General features: G+C 37.1%; 1 protein-coding gene across 1 annotated transcript in view; it reads left to right on the top strand.

Moving 5' to 3' along the window:
- LOC121330490 (BMP/retinoic acid-inducible neural-specific protein 3-like) overlaps positions 1–24,545 on the top strand; it is a 48,517-nt gene extending 23,972 nt beyond the window's left edge. Inside the window, exons 3-8 of the mRNA XM_041277041.1 lie at positions 2,679–2,869; positions 4,614–4,795; positions 6,425–6,530; positions 9,611–9,847; positions 19,628–19,850; positions 20,451–24,545. Coding sequence (XP_041132975.1) covers positions 2,679–2,869; positions 4,614–4,795; positions 6,425–6,530; positions 9,611–9,847; positions 19,628–19,850; positions 20,451–21,567 — 2,056 coding nt within the window. The 3' untranslated portion in view covers positions 21,568–24,545. The remainder of the gene's footprint in view (positions 1–2,678; positions 2,870–4,613; positions 4,796–6,424; positions 6,531–9,610; positions 9,848–19,627; positions 19,851–20,450) is intronic.
- Positions 24,546–25,432: the final 887 nt, after the last annotated feature.

The raw sequence follows: 25,432 nt of genomic DNA, 5'->3' as shown, positions 1-25,432 counted from the left end.
CAGTACCCTGTTACCATATAGGTAATTTTCCATTTTGGATCTTATTATAGTTTCCATAAGTTTGCATATAATAGAAGTCAGGCTTACTGGTCTGTAGTTACCTGGTTCAGTTTTGTTTCCCTTTTTGTGGATCGGTATTACATTTGCAATTTTCCAGTCTGTCGGTACCACCCCTGTGTCAAGAGACTGCTGCATGATCTTGGTTAGCGGTTTGTAAATTACTTCTTTCATTTCTTTGAGTACTACTGGGAGGATCTCATCCGGCCCAGGGGATTTGTTTATTTTAAGAGCTCCTAGTCCCTTTAACACTTCTGCCTCAGTTATGCTAAAGTTATTTAAAACTGGATAGGAACTGGATGACATGTGGGGCATGTTGTCAGTATCTTCCTTTGTAAAAACTTGTGAAAAGTAATCATTTAACATATTTGCTATTTTTTTTCTTCCTCTATGATTTTGCCATTTGTATCTCTTAAACATTTAATCTCCTCTTTGAATGTTCTCTTGCTGTTGTAACATGAGCCAACATGGTTACAATCAGCCTGCTAGTGTACCTAGCATACAGTATTATAAAATAAAGGGTTAACTGCAGTGGTTCTGAAGATGATTATGGGTAGGAAAATTAATGTTAAAACATTATCAACAATACATTTAACAACTAAAGCTCTGTCTATATTTTGGAAACTTTTCTTTTTTTAAGATTTAGGACTATAGGCTTTAGTAAATTTTGTCCTAAGCATTTTGTACACCAGAGCCACAAAAAAGAACACAATTCCAAGTGATTAGTTGAACATCATTCACATTTGTAACATGCCTGTGCAAACTACATTTTTAAAGGTTCTGTTTAAATTATTAACTTATACCGTATGAAAGCAAAACATGTTCTTGTTCTGAATATTTTTTACTGTGTAAGGTTTCGATATTTAAGGAGGTATTGTCCTGCTGGTTAGGCAAAAGACTGTGAACTCCTACATCCTTGGTCTGAATTCTGGCTTAATCACTTTCTGAAAGGATATAAAACACTCACCACTTAATTTACAAAACAACAAAATAAATAGCTTTAGTCAACACATTTGGAATCATCTGCTGTATTGTTCAAACATACCTCTGCATTATTATTCATTTATTTAAAAAAAATTTTGTCTGTAAAATCACTCCGCTATATAAATTGTTAATATTTGGAGAAAAAAATGTTCTCCAGCTTAGTATCTCCTGGTGACCTAATCATTTATTGCATGATTTTTAATGGGGCAATCAAAACTAAATATTCAGCAAACATCAACAGCAATTGTAGTTTCCCTCCTGTGTCTACAGCAACATACACAGATTAATGACTGTATGCATTCAATTATATTTGAATGACCAGAGCACATTATCAGAAATATAAGATCCCAGATGAAAGGGGGGCTTAATGGTGCTATTGTATCAGAATTAGACAATTCCCAGGGTAAAGGACTTAAATGCACTGATACACATCTTTTATCTGTCTCCCTTTCATTTTAGAAGGGCAAGTGTGGACTGCTTTTATAATGAGGTTACAATGCGACTGCCACAGCCTGAGGTTATCTGCATTGGATAACAAACACAGGAGCTGAAAATAGAAAAGGTGTCTGAGCAGTGCAGCTGTTCAGGTGTCCAAAGTGGAGAAGCATGTTTTATAATACATGCATATTGAAACCCTGCAGAGCTCCAGGTTACATCAGCTTGTATTTAAGCCCTTTAATTATGCCCATCCATCATCATTAGTGGCAGGCGGGACGTCCTCCGCTTGTTCTACCTCTAATTAACTTAATAAAACCATCTTCAAAGGGCCACACAATAGCTACAGTTAATTTGAAAAAATGAAAGGACATGCAACCTTTTTTTTTAAGTCTGTGGAGTAATTTTCATAAGCCTCCCACTTTATTTTATTTCATGCTTGCTTGACCATGCCACCCAAATCAATTTACTAATGATCAAGTGAAGGAGGTTTTGGTCTGTTCTGATTGTGCAAATTATTTACAGTCCTTTGCCTGGTTTGGGGGTCCTGATCTGCATTCATTTACTAGTGGTCCATAAAGAATAATAGCGAAGGTAATTATTTCATTTTCATAGTTCTCTTATTTGGGAGGGACCGTCTCTTCAGCATATTGTACATAGGGGACAACGGGGAGGAATTGCTGCTCCAAATGCTTTACTAAACATCTATAGCAGTTCTCACACTAAATAAACAATGCAGATCAACGTGCAACTTTGAATTAAGTTAACGGTAATGAAGTGATTTCAGTGTGTTTTAATCGTACTTCATTTACAGTTAGATGTGTGTCTAGGGTATTAGATAACTGCATAGTTGTTTTTTTTGTGTGTGTGTGTGTGTGTGTGTGTGTGTGTGTGTGAGGGAGTGAGATTACTCGTTACTGCAATGACAGTTCTTAAGATATTTAGACCAAATATAATATATATATATATATATATATATATATATATATATATATATATATATATATATATATATATATAATCTATTCAGATTTTATCAAGGGGGTTCCTGTTACAATAAACATTGCTATATTTTAATCTCGCTCTATCACACGCCCACTGAAACAACCAAATGATATGGTTTTATAGCTTTCCATAAGGGTGCAATACATCTTTGAATAAACGGTTCATAAACACGTGACAGAACGTATGTTTTATTGCAGAGAGTTCAGCCACTGGAAGGTGAATAACCTGGCTGCAGAACGGCGGGACTATTTTAAGGCCCCCTTACCCCTGACCCCCGAGTTCATTCGTAATCTGAGACTGCTGGGACGCCGGCCCAGTCTGCAGCAGATCAATGAAAACCTGATCAGGAAATACGGGACCCACTTTCTGGTGTCGGCCACACTAGGAGGTAAACACAGCGCATTTGTTTCTATTCCTTGAGCATATGTGTCCATCACTTGTACAGTACTGGTGTGCATAAAATTTAATTACTATGTAAATTACTAATCTATTCCTTAAAAGCAGTAATTGGTTACCTTTAATTCTACGTGCATATTTAATGAAGCCCCGGGATTTTGTCATCAGTACAATAGGATCAATTGGTGAGAGAAAATGGGAAGAACTAATGAACCAGATAGTTTATCTTACTTGAACTTTTATCTGGTCGATTCTGACACCCACACATTTTTTTATCTACCTATTTATCTTTAACGGATCAATTGTTATTTGACGTTTTAGCTCAAATTATCTATCTGTCTTGATTAACTACGTTTTCTCTCACAGATTGATCTTGTTGTACATATATAGCATCTGCTTGTCCTAACCGGGGACAATAAATGTCAATACTGGATTATGCTTCGTCATATCTAATGAATGCTTGGTTTTATAAGCGAGTGCACTATAGCCACGTGAAGCTCCTACAATCGCTTCAGATTATAGGTGCATTTTAACCACTGTTTCATTCAGGAGAGATATTTGAAGAGTACAGAAAGCAAAAGTGTTTATAATAAAATGTAAATATCATCATCGTATAGCATGCTTCTCTTTCTGTACATTATTATTTTAAGGGCGCGTCAATGTTTTAAGATCATGCTATAAAACAAAGGTAGATTGCTGTGCCGTTAAGATGCATGATGAAACCCCATGGTCGTGCCGCTCTTAATGCACAAAGGAGCAGAACGTTTTATTTTATCTTGCATCATTTTTTATAAAGTTTTACTTCCTTTCTGTTCCACTATAGTGGTTTTTCAGCCTTCATTGGCTGGCAGGATTTAAAAGGCTTTACTGGGTGCATTCTAAAAATCCTTGTTGCTTTGCAGAATTTGCTACACCCTGATGCCATTGTTTCATTGACACACATTACGGTATATGTGTGAGACATTGTTATATTTTTTAATTAACTGTAATTTTGGCTCTGTGATGGAGTTGTAGTGCTGCAGATTGACTTTTAGAGAAAATTGTGTTATTTTCAAAATACATTTAATTTTGTGCAATTTAAAAAATTGATTTGTGTGGTAATGTAATATGTAATTTACTTTTCCAAAATACCTAACCCGACACAGTATCTATTGCCTTCTGTTTTCCCATGATGTGATTTATCTGTGTAGAAAGTGCAATAAAAAAAAGTTTTCTGCAGAAAGGTCCCTTCGATGAGACTGGCTAGGAATGATCTTAAAGCTGAAATCCCAGGGGAAAAACATCATTTGTGGATACCTGACCAAGGTCTCTGTGTCATTTACATAAGCTCCCTTCTGTATAGTATATTCTGTATACTTTGTGTTGTAAAGTGGAAGATAATACATGTACTAGTTATGATGATAAAGTGCAATATAAGAGATGCATTGCTTGGGAAAACATTAGGATTTGACCAAGTGGGTTATGGACAGTGCAAACAAACAAACCACACCTTGCCTGTGCAACCACTTTAAATCCTTATGTACAAGACCAGTGTCTCAACCTACTGTACAACATTTCTTTACAATGTTTCATTGTTTGGAAGAGCAATAATCCCCGATTCCTCTTTCCAACGTTTTATAGTGAATGATTGAAGACCACAGATAGTGTTTTATTACTTGGTAAAGCAGTGTAAATAAAAAATACGAAGTTAACATAAAGTATGTCCCCATTTCTTAATGTTTAAATTATGTTTGTAGGAGAAGAATCACTTACTATATTTTTGGACAAGCAGAAGTTGAGCAAAAAAGCAGAAGGCAATGGCAACAGTTCAGCAGCAACTCTGGAGACCCTGCATCAGCTGGCAGCCTCTTATTTTATTGACAGGGAGAGTACACTAAGAAGACTGCACCATCTCCAGATAGCAACCTCTGCCATTAAGGTACTTGAACTCTCCTAGTCACACGGTCTATAGAAACGTTCTCTATCTGGTAAGCTATCGCTGTCAGGTTAACTTTAACTCCTAACACTCTTTAAACCAGTGTGCAGTGTACAATATTCAGGGAACATCTTTAACTATCTCTGCAATTACTACAATACACACTGTATAACAACTCAAAGCTCCTTTCTCAGGGTACAATAGTTAAACCAACTTTAGACATGTAATGAGTTAAGCCATGAAAGTTACTGTACTCCACCGAAACATGTCAATAAAATCTGCTTCCATCTGAAGACAGAAATGTCAGTTCTCCAGGGAAACTGTCTCTACAAACACCACTTCATCTTCTCCATTGACAAACACCCATTTTAATAATCCAGGCAGCTTTAGGCAACTTTAAACAGCTTTACTAACCCCAGGATCAATTTCATGTTCTAAAATGGAACTGCATTCACCCACATTTTGTAAGTAGTAAGTTCAGTGTAAAATTACACTTAATTATGACACTTAATTTTCTGTATACGTTGCTCAGCAAAATCACAGTGTCATATAGGCTTAAATAAAACTGTACAAATCAACTTCATCTGTCCATTTGCTAACCGCTCTGTTTACAGACAGCAGCTTCTGCTGCAAAAGTAACCTTAACCTTGTCTGCAAACAGTGCTTAAACAACTGTCTATAACAAGGATAACAGGCAACACAATATAAATAACATCATCTGTTAGGTTACATTGAATTCCATCAGCAACTACTTGAAATTCTGCACCAGGATTCAAGTGATCTAAATTCTAACAGTTGGTAAAAACCTGGTGTCTACATACTGTGGGGTTGCCAGAAGGTAGGTTACTATGTCAGTAATAGATCAGATCCCCAATGAATGCATGTCGCTGTGATTCTTGGCCTCCTCCTCAGATGGAGGATATTACCCATTATATAGAGAGCTGTATTTTCGTTGAAATATACAGTGGTTAGGAATAAAAGCCTACAAGAACACTGAGCAACTCACTCTAATTGTACTCTGTTATGCTGTGTCTCTTTGCCGAGATAGGAAGGTGAAACATGTTTTTGGGACCAGAGCAGGTGATATTGAACTATAGAACTTAGACAGCTGTATGTGTTATTATATGACAAATGGTATATGAAGGTGAAAGATAATGCAGCCTGTTACCAAGCCAAATAAATACTGGTTAATACTTCAATGACAGGAGACTTATAGCTTCTCTGGTCATGAAACTGTCAGGTGACCCAAGGAAGAGTGGTTGTTAGAGTTGAATTTATCTCAACTGTAGCTTTACGTTTGCACAACCATCTCCCTATTCTAGTAAGACTTAAATATGAACCAGCCTTGACTGATTCAACTGAAATCAGACTCAAAGCATACTACTACCCTTTTTAAATTAAAATCCAGGACCAAACACTTGCTATATAAATTATTATTGCATCACCTCAAGGATGCACCACACTTCAGTTTCTTTAATGAGGTGGATTAAAATCTAAAGCCTATGACATTTCTGTATTGACAAATTCCTTAATAAAATGTATTGTCAATTGGTATTCTTTCATGTAAAGTGTATCAATGGAAAAGTATGCAATACTGATAAGTGATTTTAAAAATGCCTTCCTGTTTCCTAGGTAACAGAAACCAGGACTGGACCGCTAGGATGCAGTAATTATGACAGCCTAGATTCAGTCAGTTCAGTCTTAGTGCACAGTCCTGAAAACAAAATTCATTTACAAGGTAAGAGCTCTCTCTCTCTCTCTCTCTCTCTCTCTCTCTCTCTCTCTCACACACACACACACACACACACACACACACACACACACACACTCATTTATATGACATTTATTCAAGTACTCTATGTAAAATTATTTGGATTATGTGTCTGTCTCTGTGGAGAACAAATCAATAAATGCTGTACTTGCAGCCAGAGGCAAACAAGTGAATAGTAATTATACAATATATTCAGAAAAGCGTCAACTTATTTCCAAGCTAACACACAATAAAGTGCAGATAAAAACATACGCAATGACTTACCGTGGGGAAAAAAAAGAAATACAACTGTCTGTATTTAATGGATAAATACGGATACCCCACATCTTACTCAAACTTTAAAGGTGAGAAAACAAGGTTGGCGCTTTGGAACTGTGATATATGGTCATTTTGAAAAAGAGGATTATGCCTCTGTTAACCAAACAGAGGCATAATCACATCAAATAACTCAGTTCACACCCACACACAAGAAAATAACATCCATGCTGTGGCCAAACCAATCCATCACATGAATCCAGCAGAAAATATGATGGCCATGAACCTCGAAAGGAAATCTCCCAAGTCCAGAAGTGCTGCTGATCTCATGACTGCAGTGGAAAAACATTCCTCAAGAATGCATTGATGGCAGGAAGAGAAAGAGCCAGAGGTTATAACTGGATTGGAAAACCCTGCCTTGTCATCTTTATTATAACATTGTGTCTCTGTATTTATGTAGTTTCTGTTTATTTATTAACTACTGTCTCTGCAATGTAACTAATGGGGACAGAAAATTGATTTTATGACGTGTGGTCGTCTGCTATATTTAATTTAGATCATAATGCAATATTGTGTTAAAATATTTATTTACAAATCTCTTTACTGTTTTACATGACAGTAAAGGGATTTGTGTTAGCCAGAAGAACATTCAGAATTTTATTTTTAAATATGTCACATGACTGCTGGAATGTCAGCAGCTTAATATGCTGTTTAATATCAAAGGTAAGAGGCAAGAGAGGGAAAACAATCTCTCTGAACCTTTTTTCCATTATGGCTGCATTTAGTTATTTATGCCTGTGGCAAAGTGGGTTGCAGTGTACAGGTGCAGGTGTGATGCGGTGCGTAATCAGGAGATAGACCATTGTAATCCATTTAGAACTGTTTTTTAATTATATTCCTGGTCTGGTGACTAAACAATAATTCCATGCAATGCACAGCAATGTGTAATGCACTGGAATAAATAAATGGGTTGCAGTCCCAAATAATAAACACAAGCAATAGTACACACACAATACACAAACATGGTCACCAGTCCTGGGTGAGAGCTGTAGTGCTCGTGGTGCAAAATACGATTAATTGTGGTAACAAATGAAGTGATGGCCGGGTTTGTGCTGGCCTCTGTGGACAGCTCCGGACGTGTTTAGTCGTCTACTAAATAACAAGTAACAGTAGTTAGAGACGAGACAAAACAAACAAAACACTCACGCACGATATAACACAGGTCCTTCCCATCGATTCCTTAACCATAAAGAAGGACTAGATTATGTCACTTCATTCCCTTCTTGTACTGTCACACATGACCCCTTGGTAAACGATTTCAGCCGCTCCTCCAATCTGCGGCTGCCACATCATTTCCCTTCTGGGTCGATGAGTTAGTGCACTGAAGCTCCGCCCCCTTTGTATATGACTGACTTCCTTTTAACCCTGGGAATGAATTTTCAGGCCAAACAGTCCAGGGTACTCTGTTCCCGTTACTTAGCGCCCTCAGAGGTCGGGAGGAAGATATACCACCAAAAAGCGTTCTATTTCTGTTGATTTACCTCTGTTTGACATTAAAGTAATCAACTAACTTGACACTGTCATCACCTAAAGGAGGCCTCCAGCTGCTAGGGATCCTGTAACCACAGTAATCATTTCTAGGAAAATCAGAGTAGGTATATTTATATGCACTCTATGAAAAGTGCACCCTTGTAATTCATTAGATTTGTCCAAAAAAAATAAATTCCAAATTTTCTGATTGATGCAATTAAGGAGCCCATTGTTAGCAGCCCAGAATTCCCCTTTACTAGATTAAGTATTGACCTAAATTCAAAGAGTCATGTAGCCTACATTCTATAACTCAGGTTCAGAGTCTTTTTTTACATTATTTACTAATGTGAATGGATCTGGAGATCAATGTACTGTAGAAATTGAGTTCTACTATTTATATAACCCAAAAAATAACCATTAAAGGATCATGTACTTAAATGATATACCTTAAATAACATAAAAAAAAAAATACAACTGAGATCTGCAGTCCTATCATTTTCTGTTAAATTATGACTTAGACATTAACTTATAATGCAGGATTTGTCACTCTCAGGCATTTTGGTTCAAAGCACTGACCCAATTCACAGGTTGGATTGTTTTTCCTTGTTCTTATGTGTGTGTGGGTATGTTTTTTATGGTAATTGCAACATGATAGGCTTATGTTAGGGTTCCACTGAACTGAGTAGAAAGCGATGCTGGAAATTTTAACATGTGTTCCCATCAGTGATCCATAGCCAGAAGGTGAATATCGCTGGGGAAGTGGATATCAAAGGTGAATATCGCAGCTGGAAACAGCAGAACCATTGCAGATTTTTCTTTCAGAAAACATGACTTAAGTGCATTTTCCCCCTGTTTAAAATGGATAAAAAACAAGAGGGATTTATTCATTTAAAATATTTGCTCTCCTGTAAAAACACCAGTAGCCCAACTACTGTCTACAGTAATACAGAAATATAAAAATGTAAATTTTAAATCATTCACATAATACAATTATAAAAGAGAGTATGAAGTACCATATAATTACATATTAGTGGAACAACCTGTTTTCAACGGATCAAATAAACACATTATCCTTCCGTAATAACTGTATGACTTTAAAAAAAAATATATGGTTGACTTTCTGTGGTAAGTTTCAGGAGAAGCTACCTCCTCACTTAAACTCCTGGTAGGGGGTATGCTGCCATACTAACAATTCATAAGACCCTGAACAGTTCAAAGAAAGGATTTCCCAGGATTTTTTTTTCTCCTCATTTTAATCTTAGGCCTCCAAGACATCCTCCCAGAGTTTCTTCAGAACCGTTTCGTGGAGGCGGCCCTCAGCTATGTGGCCTGCAATTCAGAGGGTGAGCTCCTCTGTCGCAGCAATGACTGCTGGTGCCAGTGCAGCAGCAAGTTCCCAGAGTGCAACTGTCCTTCCACAGATATCAACGTTATGGAGGACAATCTGCGTAAAAGCAAGAAAGCCTGGGCCAGCTTTAATGCAGACTTTGAGGAATCAGGTAAGAACATTCCGTTGTACGTTTTTATGAACCAGCTTTGTATTGTCCAAACCGTCATCCATTTGTCTATTCTAGATGCCTCCAGTTGGCTTTCCCCCTTTACGTAGTTCTTTGGTGGGAGTACACTTTTGTCCAAAATGGTTGATATGTTACAGGGTTAAACATAGCTGTGGATTTTTTTCATTGCTTCTTAGAGATCTGATGGGATGGATAAACAGCCCTCACCCACAAGCCACTGATAAGGGTGGTGCTGTTATGAAAGGGCCCCCAAATCGCTTTAACTGTAACAGTTTGTCTCATCAGAATGCATATCTCTCCTTAGCAGGCAAAGTGATTTGCTCTTGAGGGATGTTATGGCAAGAGTGGAGCACAGCTGAAGATTGTATTTAGCCAAGTAATACATCTTATCATTTTGTCAAAATCTTGGTGAAGCCTGAAAGGAATAACAGATTTGCTACAGGACCATCTCTGACAGTACCTATAAATACCTTTTAAAGTGTTCTTAGAAATGATAGCTGCCAGCTAAGACAGTTCCTCTCCGTGTGAGTATCCCCTACTCAACATGTTTTTTTGTTTTAATCCTTTCCCTCTACCTTTCAATCTGAATTTTTTTTTTAAATAATATCTCTTCCCAAAACACTGTATGCTGCAACTTTTTTACTTCATACACTGGCTTTCTTCCATTTCCAAATGTAATTATCATTTCACAAACCATTATGCACATAGGTTTTTCTGAACCAGAACCAAATAGCGGATGTCACCTTTAAAAATGAAACTACTAATAACACATTACTTAAAACAGAACTTGTAAAAGCAAGTATATCTCTCTTTTTTTGCATGTTTATAGGTTGCTGGTTTATATTTCTGTAACGGAAAAACTAGTGTTGGATAAGCTGCAGGGAAGGCATATTGCTGCCTGTATTGGCTTCCCCTGTTGAAATAAAAATATCAATTCAAAATGACAAATGTTGTTAAAAGTGATAATAGTCTGTAGTCTCTATGTTTTTTACATAAGATGACGGTGGCACACAGATTGCATGCCAAGAAAAATGACATGGCGGCAAGAGACTGCTTATATATTGCAGTCAGAATAAATAAATAAATAAATAAATGATGCGTGGTGTCTAGTTGGTTTCCTTTAATCCTTTATTTTTGTTTTTACTTTCTTTTCTGGTAGTTCATAGGGAAGAGTCAGAATCCCCCGCACACACTTTTAAATATTGTTGTTTTTCACTCTTATGAATAGGTGTTATGGTAAATGCATTCATTTTGTAACTTATAATGCATAAACTAAATAATGTGATGGAGAGGAATTCTAATAAACTGTTAGGATCCAAGTACAACACTAAAATACCGCCTTATATCTGCTTTAACAGTAGGTGATGCACATTAGCATTACATAAAAATTATTGTTTCTCTTAAAATCCTAAATAAAATAAATACCTGTATTCTAGGCTGGGTTAATAATGACATGGTTATGTAAATAATCATAGCAGTGACTGTAAGCCATTCTCATGTAAAGACAACCGACAAGAGAACCGAAAGCAAACAGATCAATCCACACAATCCATTAAATGTAAGCCAGCACAATATATACAAGCTGTGTCAGCGCAGCCTGTTTTTTTCAATATAGAGAGGGTTAAAAATCAATTGTGTTATTCAGCTGACATTTCTAAGACACCGTTACGAAATATGAGAGCAGTTAAATATGTAACACATGTTATATTATAAGTGAAACACAGGGTGTTTATAAAAATCAGCAGGCCACTTCTTTTGCACTGCTCTGGTCTAACAGCAGTGGCTAAAATGAAGGACGTCATCCATCAAGAACTGTTGACTATTCCTGTGGATAGTTGTTCTGTTGTTTATAATGCTAGTCCATGGCTAGAAGTGATCCTTAAGATAACTGGTGGCCATATTTAGCAGTTAACTCAATATGTTAAGGCCAAGACGCAAGCTCTCCCTACAAGGATGCCTTCCCAATGTTTTTCCCTTGGGTGTTTTTAATGTTTTTTGCTTCTGTTAATTATGTGGTCATTCCCAAACCTCCAAACAACAAAGAATGAGCTGCTTCCCAGTATGTTCCAGTCTGACAGGAGTCTGCTGTGAGATCACTTCTTTGGGGTGAAACAGTTATTAACATCTAGAGACCGCATCTCCCACTTGATCCTGTTTTGAGTCAAACAGCTTATGAGCAACATGAATAATATGAAAGCTCTTGGCACTTAAAGTTTAGTGTGAAAGAAGAATACCATAAATACATTAAAAACTACAAAACAGCAGCTGTTAGGCAGTGCCTGTTACAGTGGGAACCTCAGGAAGGCTCAGCATCCACAAATGAGCAACCACCCCACCTGTCTTTGAGAGTTCTGTCACAGTTATACAACAGTCACCCCTGCTGAACACTAAACTCAGTTTTGCTTTTAAAGCACCTCATACTTTGAACAAATTGCCTGCTAACCTATGACTTTTACAACTGCCTGTACAATACAGTGACTAGATAAACCAGCATACAACATCGCAGATACGACATAAACAGGTACAGTTACAATTTCGGCCCAAAAACAATGTTTCTTTTAACATGTGAACCCTGATTATGTTGGTGGTTTATGAACCCGACCATTATAACACAGTTAGTGGTTGAGAACCCCTATGGGGTTTAGGAGTAAAACAATTTTCTGTGTGCTGGTTATCTTTCCATTCTGAGCTTCCCTGCCCTGACAGGAACTGAAACAGCAATGAGGCAGTTTTTTACTGCACAGCTCATACTGCCAGTTGGGACTGTGTCTGGCCTTTATTACACAAGGTGCCCATTAGAAGGGGCAGTAACACAGTGGATGGTGACTTGACCCTTGTTATACAATCTACCTTTTAGGAAGGACAACCTCTTAACTTTTTGCTTTATAGTTCAAGCTGTAGTATTCGCTGTAGTGGGCCAATAGCACGTTAGGTTTCTTGTCCCTTGTTACACAAACTGCTCAGTTGTAGTGTGTGGGTGGTGATGAGGGGGAGGAGGTGGAAGACTGTTCTCAAACTTGTTTATTATTATAACATAAATCATTATCTTTTTTCAGTTTATTGTGTTTAGTGGTATTTGTTTGTTCGATTAATTGCTTTAGTGTTTTTAAGCTTATACCAAACCTACAAAATACATCCTGAAAAGCCTCTTAATTACTAATTCACTCCAGAAATCATCTCAAATTTCTAAGCCACTTTTTTAATAGCTCATGGCTGTTAATGTTTTTTAGACCAAGCAACATAAAATGGTTGACATCCTACTGCGAGTGCAGAGATTCATGATTTGATGAAAGCTTTTCTTTACTGTCACTGAGGCATCAAATATAATTGCCACTGCTTTGCCATAGGGCACTTCACACAAGAAGTTATCTGAATATTATCTCTGCCTTACAGGTGAAGTGGAGCGACTGTCATTGTTAAATGGAAAATAAGACAAATAAAAGCACAAATGGTTTGTACATGGTAGACCATTTCTAGATCACTTTGATATGAGTCCTTGTACATGTTGATCGTTTCTCTGCTGGGAGTGATCTTAATAACTTAGCTGCTAAATTCAATATCACTGCTTTATATTTACCATATAGAAAGCAGTGATGTAAATAACTGTTGTGTCCACTGTAATAAACATGCATTATCAGAATAGCTTTGTGGTGTTGTAAACCGGTGGAGGTGCAATACCAAGTCCATAACCCCTGAAGGCAGAATGTTTTACTGCCTGTAGCTATAATTGGCTCTACTGCACTGGTTTGCAAACCACAGTTTATTCATTTATGTGGATCCCTTAGGCGATACTAATGTGTGGCCTGCCTTCCTTCTGACTCTCATCTGGGTTGCCTTCTGTGATGCTGACAGCAATTATATAATCACTAACCTTGATTATATGAGAGAACTGTGTATCTTGGATCGTTGTGAAGTCATCTGCAATGAATAACCAAGGCAATATTTTGGCAATATACAGAATCAATCTTCATATCAACAGCTGTATACCGTTTTGTCCCCTCAGTCCCAATGTTAAAGCTATGTTGCGTTGCCAAGTTTTGAACAAAGTATTGAGTGATTCTGTGATGAACATTTACTGTAGTCATGTATCAGTCACAATTATTTAGACTTTTCCAGAACATTTACTTTTGACCAAATGGCTATACCTTTTAGTCAGATGACCAAATTGCTGTAAACTATTTGTTTTAGAAACTCTTACATGTTTTAGTAATTTGTTAAATGCCTTGCTTGACTGAATAACTGTAATGTATCCATCCTTATTGCAATCTGTGGGGACCCAGTCCTGGACTCAAAAGATGTGCAGACTATTAGCAAATTGTCACTGCTTCTGAACAGTTTGAAATAGACTCCTGGTCAGTGTAAATTGCTGTACCACTGCAGTGCAGTTTTCTAAATAACCTCCAACCTGGTGTCCTTTATCTTAAACAAGCGCTATGAAAAATTGTTTGGACCATGTAGCTTATAAATAGGGCTTCTAGTTTTCGGGTTTTATTTTTGATCACATGATGTCCCTTTAAACATATTTTGAGCCGATTTGCTTTCTTAATCAAACAATAATTACAAAAGGAAGTTGTTTCTTTTTATCCTCATACCTTGATTGAGTAAACAAACAATGTGCATTGATCTCACCTGATTCTATTCGAACCTGCATTTCAGTCACTTATGTGGCCCATCACAATATTTTAGTGGGGAACACTGTTGTAGACAATACCACATAGCATCAAAGGGTATGAATACTTTTGAATTAGCATTTTTGGAGTTTTGCCAAAAAAAAAAAAAAAAAATGTTGTAACTTTTTTTCCTCGTCCACAAAAGCAAAACTTTTGCTACAAAAGATTTTTCCTAAATTTTTTTGTTTTCAAGAAATTTCTAAAAAGTATACATTTCCACTGGGGCATGTAAACTTTTGACTACAGCTGTGTAAGCATTGGCACAAAGTTCAATGAAACAGCTGAGGTTATACCAAGGGGTACAGTCCTGAAATAATAAACAAGCAACACGAATAACACACGAAACACAGTCACAAGTCCAGAGTGAGTGCTTATTAGTGTACGTAGTGAAGTACAGTGAATGGTGAACAGTGGTGAAGTGCTGCCCGGGTGTAGAGCTGGCCTAGTAGTGGTACAAGTAACAATTATGAGACAGACAGAATACAGCACAAACTCACAGTTCGCTTTTACTCCTCCTGGTCCTTTCGTAAAACCATAACAAAGGAACCGATTGCTTCATGACACGCCCTTCGGTAGCGAGTCCAATCACGTATCCTACAATCCATTACTGACACATCACCTTATGGTATTGTGACTCGGCCCCCTTCCTGGATGGTTGGCTTCCAACTCTCCCTGGAATGAACTGCCAAACCATCCAGTACGGGGCACACTTATCCTGTTATACAGCACCCTCCCAAAACGGGATGGAGATTACTGACTAGGATTCATTCGCTCTCTGTCACAGGCAACTATAAATTAACTGTGAGCATTTTTACTGGCAGTAAGCTTCCCCGTTTCCACATAGAGACAGTGGGCTCGTACAAAAACAACTCCCTCCTTTCCTGAGGGAGACAATTACAGGAAGATACAGAATTCTTTAAGTGGATTCAAAACCCTCATAGGCTAGGCAGCTGTTTGCCTAAAAGGCCTGCTGGCTTTAAGCTGAATGGTAAACCGGAGGAAAAAAACTGAATCCCCTATAGCCGAGAAAATAGGCATATAAGCCTCCGCTTTGTAGGAAATTGATAGACAGCAGGTGATAACTGAGGCTGAAGTCTTTAAAATACTTCTCACACCAGCTCATCTAAACTGTGAGCACTGCTTCTCAGGTGTGAAAATGGGAAACTAGCAACCAAATTAAAAAAGAATAAAGCATTCAACACTACGTATTGTCTAACAGTAAGCTTTTTCTTTTTTCAGAGTAGAAATACTAAGTAATTCAGTCCAGCCACAAAGTGCAAATGAAAGTTTCTACAAGTTGCTAAATATTCCAAACATTTGCAACATACCCTTGTAATGCATATACTGTACATGTTGAAGATCAGGGTAAACTGAAATTCTCCTTGGGTAATTCAAAATCCACAAATGCTGTTGTATTTGTTTGTTTATTTTTCTTATTTCTATCACTGGCATGCAGTTCACAGGGTTATTGCTGCTTGTTCAATGTATGTTTCAGAGGAGGGCAGGAGAGGAGAGAGGGACAAAGTTGATAAAACTGGAAAAGATGTTTTCGTTTTTTTTTTAAAGATCATGTTTAGTTTTTGATGGCCAGAAGCCAGAAACGCAAAAGCACAAAAACAATATTTTCTCTTACGAATGGCAACCATGAGAATGGAAGTTCAGATTAATTCAGGAGGTTGCAGCAAACAGTTAACAAAGGGAATATATTTTACACCAAGAATATACAGTTGTAGTCAAAAGTTTACATATCCCAATGGAAATGTATAATTTCTAGAAATTTCTCGAAAACAAATAATTATAAGAAAAAGCTTTTGTAGCTTTTGTGATAAGGAAAAAAAAAAAGTAACAAGAAATATGTCTAATTATTTTTGCAACACTCCAAAAATGCTAATTCAAAAGTATTCATACCCTGACAAGGAAAATTTAATTAATAGCTAGTTGAGGTACCTTTAGCAATAACCTCTTTTAAACAATTAGGATATTTGTCAATGAGTTTTTGGCATGATTCTTTAGTGATTTTTAACCATTCTTCAATGCAAAATTGTTCCAGTTCATTCAAATTCAGAGGACTTCTCTTGTGCACAGCCTTCTTCAACTCATACCAAAGATTCTCAATCAGATTTAGATCAGGACTTTGACTAGGCCATTCAAGAACATTGATTTTATTCTTCTTTAACCATTCTGAAGTATATTAAGATGTGTGCTTTGGATCGTTGTTGTGTTGTACCAGCGTGACCAAATAGCTTGATTTTTTTTTTTTCAACACTACACAAAACCTTTGACCAGAACTCATATCCATCATTGAAATGCTGTTTTACAAATTTTAAATGATTGTTCTTGTGGTGTTTTCCTAAGAGTGGTTTTTTCCTTGGCCTGCGACCATTGAGACCTTCAGCATGCAATACTCGCCCTGTGGTAGAAATGGAAACCCCAGTCCGACTTGCAGCTAATTCACTTTAAATATCTTTGGCCGTCAATCTTGGATTGATATTAACCTTCCTCACAATTTTTCTACTGATGAAAGAACCTTCTTTCTTCTAGACCGAGGGAGCATTGTGACAGTACCACGAGTCTTGTACTTCTTGATAATAGAAACAATAGTTGAAATTGGGATGATCAAATGCTTGAAAATCTTCTTGTATCCTTCTCAAGCTTTATTACAATAAATCGTTTTCTGCCTAAGGTCTTCAGGTAGCTCTTTACTTTTTTCCATATTGACTTATTGGTAATGACAGCAATCATCCTATGCCTAACCCTTTTATACTCTCCAAGAATGTTCACCTACAATCCAGCATTTTCTAAAATTAGGTTCTGAATTGTCATATTGGAATTTCCAACACCTTGTATACCAATGTTCCTCATATTACTGAGAGCGGTGTCTTATAGTACTCACAGTTTCATTTTTTTTTTTTTTTTTTTTTTTTTTAATTATTACTTGGTTCCGTTACCAAACTGTTGTGGACAAACAAGTTCAAATTTACATGGAGGAAGTCTGACATCGTATTATTATTTTGTTTTTATTGGGGGGAAGAAATGGCAGCCAATTCAAACTTTAAAAAAAAAAAAAAAACGTTCTTAAACACTCAGTGCAGTAATATCTGTTTGTAAAAGGTCTTAGTTGCTGGGACTTTTTTTAACTGTTGGTTGTACTGTAATAATTCAAAGGCTTCGAATGCCTATCAGCCAATCAGGATGCAAATATCTCCCAACCTGAGTAGGCATTTATTTCAGTATTGTCAGCAAAATTCTTCTTTGGTTCAGGGGATATTCCCATACAGTGTTGTTTAGAATGATTATAATTATGGAACATGGCCTATTTTTAACAGTTATTAATCATTACAAAGGCAGAGAGTTGACATTTAAATTAAATTAACAGTTTAGGTATGAGGTGTTTATGCAGTTACTGTAATTAATCTAGTTCTGTCAATTTCTGTGGTAACATTGCTTCATAGATTACATTTAATATCAAACTAAGATCTGAAATATGTGCATATTTATTGTGTTTTGTATAACAAAAAAATCTATCATTTAAAGATTTATGATTATAAATGGAAGCCTCAGTGGATTATTTAAATAACATATAATTATTATGGTCCAAATGTAAATATCCTTTTAATATGTTGCAGTTTTGAGTTTTGACATTTGATAGTATGAACATGGTAACTTTTTAATGCAGTCAATGCAACAGTACTGCAAAACTAGTATAGGTATGTTGCATACAGAATACTACCCAACTGTTTTTGAGGGTAAGGTCTTAGAAAGTGTCTCAGGCCAGAATTGTACAATACCATTTTATTTGTATTTAGGATATTAGACCTGGTGAGATGCTACAAAATGCAAACCTGATACAGTGCATATATTATTATACAAACACGTACAGTAAGCCAGTGTTCTGAAGTATCTTGCCATTAATCTAAAATGATGCATGACATCTGTCTATTCTTTTCCATAGAGGCAATGTCAGTCCCACAAACAACAACTTCAGGCAGCTCTGATGAGCAGCTGGATTTGCCATGCACTCCAGTGGAAGAGTTCACTGACCACCTCATGAAAAGTTCCAGATTTATTCAAGCTCTGACAGTTAGGCTGAGATCTGAGCCTAGAGGTGTTGGCTTTGAGTCTTATTGTGCACAGAATGGCACAATGCGACTCAATGATAATTAACCTATAATATCAGTGGGAGTAAGCTCACTGACCACTGGGATCACCACTGCCATTTAAGAAGTGTATTTCTGGCTGTATATTTCCATGGATACCATTCATTACAACATGACAGGTGCCTAATTACAGGCACTACTGGTACCTGAGTTAAGTGTATGCATTTCTATCCTGGATTATCTGTACTCTGTCATTCATATACGGTAGCTTTTAACCCTTAGAGCCTTATACAAAGAACAGGATTTTTAAAAGAAATTTAATAGTGAATTGAAATTCTGTGAGAGACAAAATGGTCTCCCAAGTTAGGCACACCCATAATTAATCAGGGTTCTATTCAATTGCTTTATCCAGTGCTAGGTCTTCTTGTATACCCATCAAATTTAGTCAGGCTCTCAATTTTACAAGGACCACTGCACAGCGTGAATACCCAGTATGGTTCAGTACATGGCGTCCATTTAAACCAAACACAAAGCTATCATTTAAATTCTGTCTGCATTTTGAATATGAATATACTTCTGTTCATATTTCTCCTCATTCTCTGTCAATTGTATGACACAAGGCAATTGGAAATACTAATTATCCAAAGAATGAGACTTATTACAGTAAGTTTGAAAATCAAACCTGAAGCAAATGTGCTATTTTTCTCTCAGCTTTCTCAACTGGGCTATTCATGTCATAGACAAAGAATAATAATTTAAAGTTCAAATGGACATCTCCTTTTTCTTGAAAGGGGTTGTGAACTCTAAATTTTCAGTACACCTTTAGGGATGACTTGTAATGAAAAAAGCTAGCAGTGCATGTTTTATTTTGAACTTAATCTTGTAATTGCTTACACAGCACCAGGTATTCCCAATCCCCCCCCCCCAGAACTGAGCTTTCCAGAACATATGCTATTTTTTGATTATGTCCAAATATGATTCTGTTTTTTCCTCAGATGAATACAAGGTTTTCCTGAAGAGACTGCCGACTGATCGCTTTTTGAATACATCAGTCATATTCCAGTTCTGGAGGGCAGACACCAATCTCCAGCAACGTTATGGACAACTGGAAGCCAGCAGCAGGCTGCTTCTCTGGAAAGCACAAAAGATTGTCCGCAAACTTTTCACGTTGAGCAAACGCTGCCCAAAACTGCCAAGGATTAGCCTCCCCAGGGAAAGGTAAACAGTATCTGGCACCTTTGTTTTAAACAGGTTTTAATTTGTATTTTGTATGAGTACTGGTGTAGTTAAAATTAGACTGTTGGGGGATGGGAGTCGAGACAGAGGAAACTATTTATTTGTAAACGTTTCGCTGATTATTAATCCCTTGAGCCCTACTCCTTGTTTTACATGTCTTTTATGTGACAGACAGAAAAGGCTGCTTTTTATTGAACATGGTGGAAACTATCATAAGGTTTTTTTTGTTTGTTGCATTTGTTGCATGTTAAGGGGCCATCATCTTTAATGACCAAGCCAACAGAATATATTTTACCCGTACCTGAAGCTCTCCTAAGAAAGCAAAAACAAGAAAGGAAAACAACCTTTGTGTCACCTAGCGGTTCTTAATAGTTTTTTACTAATGGCTACAGCTGGCATGAAATTTAAGTTTAGTAAGTTTAGGAGAAAAACAAAAACAACCAAACTGTTGAAAAGAGGAATCTAAATCCCTTAAGATACAAATCAGTTAATGTTACACTGAATCTGTTATAATTTAATGAGATAAGAAAACATCTTCTTAGGTTGTACTAAGCTTTTGGGTTTTTTTTCTGTTTCCTACAGACCTTTGAGTTTTTGGCTGAACCGTGCCCAGTCCCTCTTATACTGCAATGAGCACAACACTCCAGGAATCTTTTCTGAAGAGGTCCATGGCTGTACCTGCCCCTTTGATCAGACAGCCTGCCAGGGGACAGTCCCGTGCATGGTGGCGGACGCAGCAGCTTGCTCCTCCTGTGCCCCTGACAATCTCACCCGCTGCGCCAGCTGCAACCCAGGCTACCTGCTGCTTCATGGTGCCTGCAAGCCCAAAGTTGCTGACTCTCTGGATCACTATATCAACTTTGACTCAGCCGTGCCAGACGCAGAGTTGAAGTATCTCCTGCAGCATCTGGACAGCAGGGTGGAAGTGCACGCCATTTACATCAGCAACGACATCCGCCTAGGCAGCTGGTTCAACCCGGCCTGGCGCAAGCGCATGCTTCTCACCCTAAAGAGCAACAAGAACAAGTCCAACCTCATCCACATGCTAATGGGTATCTCCTTTCAGATCTGTTCCACCAAAAACAACACCCTGGAGCCAGTGCCTGCAATCTATGTAAACCCCTTTGGGGGAAGTCACTCTGAAAGTTGGTTCATGCCTGTAAGCCAACAGGATTTCCCAGACTGGGAAAGAACTAAATTGGACGACGGACTTCAGTGTTACAACTGGACCTTAATGATGGGCACCAAGTGGAGGTCCTTCTTTGAAACTGTCCACATCTACTTGAGGAGCCGGATCAGGTCAGATGATCCTAGCAGCAATGAAACTCTCTTTTATGAGCCTTTAGACCCTGGAAATGGTTCAGATGACATGGGCTACATGAAGATAAACAGCATCAAGGTGTTTGGTTATAGCATGCACTTTGACCCAGAAGGGATCAGAGATTTGATCATGCAACTGGACTATCCCTACACTCAGGGATCTCAGGACTCAGCTTTCTTCCTGCTGTTGGAGATGCGAGAGCGGGTCAATAGGCTGTCCCCACATAACCCACAGCGCCTGGATCTCTTCTCCTGTCTGCTGCGGCATAGGCTCAAGCTCTCCACTAGTGAGGTGGTTAGAATTCGAGACTCTCTTCAGGCCTTTAGCTCCAAACTGCCAAACACATTTGATCAGGAGCTAACCCAGTTGTGCAGTTAGCTTTGGACTCTGGGTGGTCTGCCATGCCCCTAAAGACAAAGTCTTATTGTACATGTTTAATGGCACATCATTATTTTCAGTTGTGTATACATTTATACGAGGCAAAATTTCGAGCATGCATGCTCCTTTTTAAGGTTAATCATCACAGGTGGAAGGAAATAGGTTAAGATTGCCTTGCTGCTCATCAATGAAAGTCTTTATTTCAGAAGAGCAGATGGGAGTTTGGTTTGATGTTGTTTATGAAGCACAGCATTCATTCTGAAAAAGCAGGATACACCTGTCAGTCCAAAAGTACAAAACTTACTTTTTTTTACTTCAAGATTATTCTTTTGAATGTTCGACAAAAAGGAAAAAAGAAGAGTTTTTTTTTTTTTTTTACAGAACATTTTGATAGTATTGAATGTTGTGTTTCAGTAGTCTTTATGTTGCAGGTGAACAAAGAATGAAGGGAAGGTTTGGTTATTTCTGTACATAATGACCCTGTAATACCTGTTGTTGTGCCTCTACCTTTCAGTACTATTCCTCACTGTGCTTTGAATGCAGGTCCAAGGAATGTAAATTGTAATGTCTTGCTTTGTTATTAAATGTACGTGGACCCCAAATTGCCAACAAATGGAACACCTTATCAAGGGTTACCCCTTCTTTTACTTGATCAGAATTAAGTCAATGAGCTATATCTACCTAAATTATCAAATTAAGAAGGTAGTTAGTCACTTTTTTAGTTTGTGGTTTCGTTGAAATCACGAATCCCCTGTTCAACTGACCTTAAAGAAAAGTTTTTGTGATTCAGGTCAGAAGTAACCTTCTTTAATTTGAAGTAAGACAGTGTCTTACAGTGGTTACAAAGGACAAGATAACATTCAATGTCTTTGTTATTAATTTATATACTTTTTTTTTTTTAAATGTACTAATCGTGCATTGATTCCAAATAATAAAAAGTGAAATGTGGAAATTGTAAAAGTAAAAATGCCAAAAACTATAGTGAAGATTGTGTCTGTATTTGTTCTTATGTGGAGGTGTTCATATTTGGCAAACCAAGCACACTTATACAATAACTCAATTTCTGAACAAAAGGTATTGCACATTTGGCAGTGCAGTTTAAGCTTAAGATAAGTTTTGAGCTGTCTGAAGCAACGAACAATGGAATTGCCAAAGTGCTCCCTCCTTTCAAATGCAACCATTTCCCCCTTCTCATTTGCATATCTGAATCCTGCACAACCAGCATCAACAGTGTTATTATGAAATATCTTCTTAAAGTTTCTCTTCACAAGATTTTCGACTTTTGTTTTGTACATAATCTTTTCTCTGAGGTTTGACGTGTTACTATAGCAACTCACCCTTGGCACTGCTCAGTTGAATACCGCAGCTGAAATTATGAAGAAAGTGGATGTGATCTTCACTTCTGGCTATATTCCTGGCAGTTTTACACAAAATAATTGTATAATTTCAGCTTGCTAAAGGATTTGAAGTCAGCATGTCAATCACGTGCTAAGCAGGTGGAGTTGTTGTTCAACCTGAGATTACTTAACCTAGACTATGCCTTTTTTCAATTTCTATAAAAGCTTTACTGAAAAGCCATTGTGTTGGAGGCAATGACATGAAAAGCAAGGTAACAATATTTTACAAATGGAGCAACCTTTTACATACTTCCCTCACATAAGAGTATCTTATACGCTGTCAATCCGCTCTTTTTGCCTTTCATTGTCACAAAGGGCAGTATTTTCCACCGTGCTGTAATGGTAAGGCCAAAAAGAAATCTTGCTTTTTCAGCACATGAGTGTGAAGTGATGAAGATGGTAATGTGTCATTGCCACTTCTTGAGAAACAGTTTAGGTACTGCCTAAAACCCAAGTTTCTCTGTGAAGGGCTTTGGTTTTCCCACTGTACAACTATACTCATGGGGCAGCCCCTCAGTGTATACCTAAAATGGGCATCAGCTATAGTTTGTAAATACAAGTTGTTTATCTTTCTGTCATTTATAAATCATTGCGTGCCCTTCAACCAATCCTTGCTACTCTGAAGGACAGCTAATCAATCAGGGGGTGTCTTTTATGCTGTGTTAACTGTTATGATTGTCCTGCAAGAAAGAAAAAAAAAATTAGATTTTTTGTCTTTCAATGATTTATAAGGCCTCAAGAATACCGGCAGTGGGATTCTGTGTTGAAACTTGTCAAAAGTGACAACTCCTTAGCTTTTCTTTCCTTTGGGTTTCTTTATTTAATGTCATATTTTTCTCTTCCCCCATTATATCATTCCACAAACACAAGTAAGATGGTAGGTGTGAGTGCATGTTTACCCGTAGTAGCCTCTGCCTGTCCCTTCCTGCTCCTTGTTCATTCCTCAATAAAAGATTCTGTCGACAGAGATCATTCTCATAACACAGAAATGGGCTTTTAAAAATGGATTAGGTAAGAGTTATAATTGGGTTTGACAAGCGGTTAGAGAAGGATTATATTTATTGAAGTCTGTCAAACATGAATTTGTTCATTCTTGGGTTTGAATGTGGAAATGTTATAATAGGTCAGGATAAGAATTAAGGGTAGGGTTGTATTAAGTGTCCCGCTAGGTGTTTGGATTAACATTTCATTTTGTGATGGAGGTGTTTGGGTGGGTCTTTCCAATGTGGATGTAAATCAATGCATATTTCTTATCAGACTGTCAAGGTGTTTGAATACCGTAAAACTTCAAATAACTGCCGGTCTCCAATACTCGTTGGGTCTCTAATAAGCGCCAGGTCTTCTGGGAAATCTGGTAAATTGACACCGGGTCTCTTTTAAAAGTTAGGTTATGAATAATAATACAATGCATGTCATACTGAGTGTTTCAGCCAATACACACATGGCTGTAAGACGAGCTTACCAATTTGTTGTTCAACAGCGATGAAGAGACCCTGAAGCTCAAGATGAATGATAAGAAAACTGAATTTAACTTATTGTGAAGCTTTTTTGAGCGTACTGAAAATAAAATCTAAACTTCTTTTCTGATATTAACAGGGTTGCCTTTTAGTGTATTTGTACGTGTTTTTTTGTATTAATAGTATTTTGTGCATTTTAATCTTACAATGAATATTTGTATTTTGTTCCTTTTTCAGAGTTCTTATTTATCAATGTACACATTATAAAAACAAATTAGTCACTTTTGCTTTGATTTTGTGATAAAACTGGTACTTGTATTGATTTTATTGTTAATCTTTAAACAGTTTGAACCTTTTTTGAGTTTTTGTGGGCCAACAGTACAAACTTATTTTTTGTATGAACACAGTATTTCATGCGTTTGTTTTGCAATTAAGATTCGTTGCTGGTTAATTTTTCATCGATTGTCCATGCTTAACAATGTACACTTTTTCAGGGTGAACAATAAATATAATATGTGTTAATAAAGATGACACTTATTGCTTTTATTAATTTTAAAACCATGTTTGTTTTTTTTATTGTGCTGCAAGCCTTCCTTAATACAAGCTTGTGTTCCGATATTTACACAGCTGTCTTCAGTGGATTTTTCTGTTTTTATTATTATTACACTACAAATTGTTATTACCCACAACCATTTAATGACATTGCTGGAATGTTGTAATTTACTTATGTCGTTTCTATAAGGTTGTGTGCAGGCAGCTTTTTCATGATTAGTGATCTTACATAATAAACACAGAATCTCAAATAGTCGCTCAGGCTATTGGCAAATATTTATTGAAAGTTTTACTGTAGGTCTTTCCAATCCAAAAAGTTTCATATGTACATTTCATCCCCAATCATGCATTCCAAGCATCAGTATAAGAGAGATCCAGAAAGGGTTAATATAATCCCAGGGTTGTGAATGCAGACAAACAATGTACTGAAAAGGTTATTTTAGTGCATGGAGTTGAGTG

The sequence above is a fragment of the Polyodon spathula genome, chromosome 18 (genome assembly GCF_017654505.1).
Source record: "Polyodon spathula isolate WHYD16114869_AA chromosome 18, ASM1765450v1, whole genome shotgun sequence".
In the NCBI taxonomy this organism is placed as follows: Eukaryota; Metazoa; Chordata; class Actinopteri; order Acipenseriformes; family Polyodontidae; genus Polyodon; species Polyodon spathula.
The sequence above is the reverse complement of the archived record's forward strand: the minus strand, read 5'-3'. Positions and strand labels throughout refer to the sequence as shown.